The sequence below is a fragment of the Apis dorsata genome, unplaced genomic scaffold (assembly GCF_000469605.1).
Source record: "Apis dorsata unplaced genomic scaffold, Apis dorsata 1.3 scaffold_517, whole genome shotgun sequence".
In the NCBI taxonomy this organism is placed as follows: domain Eukaryota; kingdom Metazoa; phylum Arthropoda; class Insecta; order Hymenoptera; family Apidae; genus Apis; species Apis dorsata.
In genome coordinates, this window is record NW_006263742.1 from 463,717 (window position 1) to 468,268 (window position 4,552).

General features: G+C 35.8%; 1 protein-coding gene across 17 annotated transcripts in view; it reads left to right on the forward strand.

The window, feature by feature from the left end:
• LOC102672218 (sorbin and SH3 domain-containing protein 1) overlaps positions 1-4,552 on the forward strand; it is a 115,194-nt gene that overhangs the window by 50,076 nt on the left and 60,566 nt on the right. Inside the window, exon 1 of one of the 17 annotated variants that reach the window (XM_031512778.1) lies at positions 326-404. The exons of the other annotated variants lie outside the window; for them this stretch is intronic. Coding sequence (XP_031368638.1) covers positions 335-404 — 70 coding nt within the window. The 5' untranslated portion in view covers positions 326-334. Of the gene's footprint in view, positions 1-325; positions 405-4,552 lie in introns of those variants that run through there. 17 annotated transcript variants of the gene reach the window in all.

Here is a 4,552-nt window from a genome sequence, read left to right on the forward strand (position 1 = left end):
AACCTGGGGCGAAAGGAGGGGAGGAAGCTTGGAGGAGAAGAAGTTGAACACGTTGGATTTGAAGAGGATGAACACTGTCGCCATTCCTGCGCTCGATTTTTCCCGATCGGCCGCCATTTTGGGTGACCGGGGACGGGTGGATACGCGCGGCAACGGGGGGGGATCCGGTTTGGGGGGGTTTGGGGGAGGGTTGGGGATCGATCTGTTGGTTGGCGCGCCTATTTTGAAGGGGAGGAGGGCGGGGGAGGGTGTCCTGTTCAGCGAGGGGAAAAGCGTGCGTTTCAAGGACGAGCAGGAGGAGCATGGCAGAGGGATGCTTGAGGAGGTGGTCGAGATGGGGATCGATGGAAAGGATGGTGGTGAGACGAAGTTCGATCCACGCTTTGACGTCGCTGTAGAGAATGGTAATGGTTTCGCTTTACTCGAATATAATTAATGATCGATCTCGAGTAATGGAACAATTTTGAATCGCGTAAATTGATGTTTATATTCGTTTTCGTGAATTCGAGAAATTTTTAAAACGACGATTGGCCCGCGTTGTGTTTTATTTTGGAAGATTTAAGATTTTCTTTCGGGAAATTGATCCATCACGAACGAACGATATAATTTTTTCTTTTTAATTATTCGGGTTATTCTTTAATAAAACGAGTATTTTATTAATATAATAAGGGAGGAATTGATTAAAAAACCTGCCTATCAGCGATCTGGCAGTCTAATGATTCTTGACCCGGAGGAGAGCTGGAGAGACTCGTTCGAGTTTGCCGCGTTTTTAGGAGGTTATTGAACTGCTATAATTAACACGTTTTACCTCGTGAAAAATGCTTGGTAAAATGGAGTGTAAAATTCCAATTAGAGTAAAGATTAAAAAAAAAAAAAAAAAAACGAGAAGATTTCAGCAAACAATATATATCTCCATTAGGTAAATGGACAAAGTTCCAAGTATAAATTATTTGTTTAGGAGTAATGCACAGGAATTAACGTGTTTCCAGTATTGCGAAACACGTTTATACGCGTTCTTTATCGCGAAAGTTAATAATTATAATAAATTCGTCCCGCGTTAATGGGCTACCAGCGCAAATATATTAATCCAAGCGTTAAAGCAGTCATTTCGTATCATTTTGATATAAAGTTTAAAAATAAGAGAATTACAATTAATCGTTTTACGATCTTCAATCGTATAATCTCTTTGCTTTATTATTGAAATTTTTATATACGAAAAAATGACAAATCGATATTCTTTGAAATCGAATAATTTATATTGGATTGTTCGGAAAGTAATTTCGTTTTTTTTTTCATGACAACGAAACACTCTATCGAATTCGACAAATTTAATCTCGTAGCAATTTCTCGAGTCGTGTTGTTCGCTTCGATCGATGCCTTTATTTCGTTTTCGTCAACTTTAACCGGTCTTTCGGAACGTAGTGCGTCTCTAATATCGAAATTGTCGGAATGAAATTTTCAAAACCATTGGCCTTTTCCTTTCTTCAATAGCGTTCTTATTCTTTCGATAAAAATAAAAAAATAAAATACGCCGAAAATTGGATCTATTGCATCTTGGTTATCATACAACCGCGCGGAATCGAACGAATTTTTCTTATAGATAAACCATGAAATATAGTCAACTCTCGAAATATATAATAACGACACAGTTTAGAACGAAGTTGACTGGATAAACGTTCGACAAGTAGCGACACTCGTGTGAAAAAACGAAATTATTTTCCGAACGATCCAATATCTTTCACGTGAAATCATTATTGCATTTGCGTTGAAAAATTATGTTCGATTTGTCTTAGGATTTAATATCACACGAAAAACGCAACCGCACGGAATCGAGCAAATTTTTCTTATAGATAAAGTCATGAAATATAGCCAACTCTCGAAATGTATAATAACAATACGGTTTAGAACGAAGTTGGTTAGACAAACGTTCGACAACTAACATTTTCTTACAAATAAACCGTGAAATATAGCCAACTGTCAAAACGTATAACAACACGGTTTAGAACGAAGTTGGCTGGATAAACGTTTGACGAGTAGCGACACTCGTGTGAAAAAGCGAAATTATTTTCCGAACTAGACAATATGGACGTGAAATCATTATTGCACTCGTTGAAAAATTGCGTTCGATCTGCCGGATTTATTCCTAATCAAGGAGATGGATAAAAGAGGAAGGAGTTCGATATTCTGGTTCAATTAGAGGGATGGAAGGAAGGAGGTTTCTATATTCTTAAATCGATGAGTTTCAGCCCATAGGGCATATATGTTATTCTTTTATTGGAATAGAATGTTTGGATGAGAAATTGTTAGTGAAAGGTTTGAAATGAGATCGGTCGTAAAGTGCACGCATGCGATATTTTTAAGTTCAATTTATTGGAGAATGTGAATCGTATCGGCTCGTTTCGTTTAAACGACAAACGTGCTCTAATGTGGTTTTCGTTCGAAACACCATTTTATTACGCTTGATTACGTTTCAACTCGATTTGCGACGCGACAAAATTATTCCAAAGAAAAACTTTGATCATTTGTGTCCTGTTATTTATGGAAAAAAAAATCGAATTTTTCGCTGCATTTCTTTATATATTCATCGTATCATATCTCAATTTAGGATATTTTAATTTTTCCAAGATTTTCACTTATTGGAAATAATTTCCATTTACGAAACAAACGAGCGGACGAATATTATTTTTTACATCACATATTCAAATTATTCCTTGTAAATTTTTCCACATTTTTTCGAAGATTTCTATTAAAACTTATTCAACACGAATGCTTCCAATTTAAAGCAGCAAGAATTAATAAATCAACAAATGGAACAAAGGAAGAAATTATCGTTCAAATTTTTATCCTAATCTAGAAAAAATCTCCAAAGAAGCTACATAATCCCTACTAAAATTTGCATTGAACTCGAATGCTCTCCATTTAAGCAAGAAATAACAAAGCACGAACAAACAAAGGAAGAAATTATCGTTAAAAATTTTTATTCTACTCGATTCTAATTGCTCAGATCTCTTCTTATTACTACATTGAATGCGATTATTTACGCGGAAAGGGCGAATTAAAGCACGGAACGAAGGAAGGAAAATCGGTGACGCGTGTCGGTAGAAATTATATAACGGTCGATTAATGTGGTAATCGAGGGAGGAACGAGATCGTACGAGGAATCCCTGAGCGGTTTCGAAGGTAGAGGACAAAAGATGGGAGCGCGGGCTCGGCCCTCTTGGGCCATGACGCCGCGACACAACAAGCCGCACCTATCGAACTCCCGTTAACACGTACCCTAAACGTCCATTTTATTCCATATCGCGTTTGCCACCGCGAGGAACCGATTGTTCCTGTAATCACCGATATGCTGCGCCACCGTACTCGATCGTATTAACGAAATCTTGATCGATCAAAATATGCGCATAATTATCGTAGATATGAAAATATCGAATTTTTCGGATATTAATAACTGAAAGTATGTACACGTTGAATTTTAATAATTTTGGAATTATAAAATTATTTGTAAGATAATTATTGCTAATATGGAAATAACGAGAAGAAAATTTTCGAACGATATTCGAAAAGTAATTAAAGTACATGTTGAAAAAATGAATTGGATGATATTTGTAAAAATTTGTAAACAATTTCAGCAGTGATGATTAAAGGGAATGTATAAAATATTCGAATATATGAATTATCAGCATATTTTTTATATTTTGATAATTTTTTAATTTTAAATTTTCTTTAACGTAGTTTCATTTATTATTTTGAATATATATAGAAACAACAATCTAGATTTCTTTTATTTTATAATACATAATAATTACACGCATATTTTTTAACTTATTAATAATATAAAAAGTCTCTTCAGGCTTTTCGAATATTCCAAAATCGGAAAAACACGATCTATCCTTTTTTCACGAATAATTTCTCCCGTTTTTCCAATTCTTTATTCGAATAAAACAAGAAGAAAGGAAAAACTATCCGCCTAGACATTCGATACATTGATGGACGTCAAAAGAACGCTTGCAAAGCCATACCCTTGCAGATACAATTTCCAATATCGCGAGAGAGGGAAAGAGAGAGAGAGAGAGATCTGTACGAAATTCAATTTTCTTCTGTCGCGTTTCGAATTTCCATTTTTTCCTTCTTCTTCCTCTTCTTTTTTTAGCTTTTTTTTTTCCTTTTCGCACTCGACTCGAGATTGTTTCGATTTTTTCGCCATTTTCTTTTTTTTCCTTTAATAATATTTATTTTTATTACACGGATGTTTTTATAACGAGAACGAATTAACCGTGTTTCCTTTCCGCTCGCACAACAGCAAAAAGCCGCTCCTACTTTTTATAATTATCGGTTTCGTCCTTCACTCTTCGATAATTTCACGTTAGCTCATCATCGGCTCAATTACGTAATTAAGAAGCGCAATAATGTCTCGCTGATGGCAATTTATAGTGCAAGGTTAGGACGGGGAAGAGGAACGAGATTTAGATTTCTGTTGAGTTGAGTCAGCGCGATAAGAGAGAGAGAGAGAGAGAGAGAGAGAGAGAGAGAGAGAGAGAGAGAGAGAGAG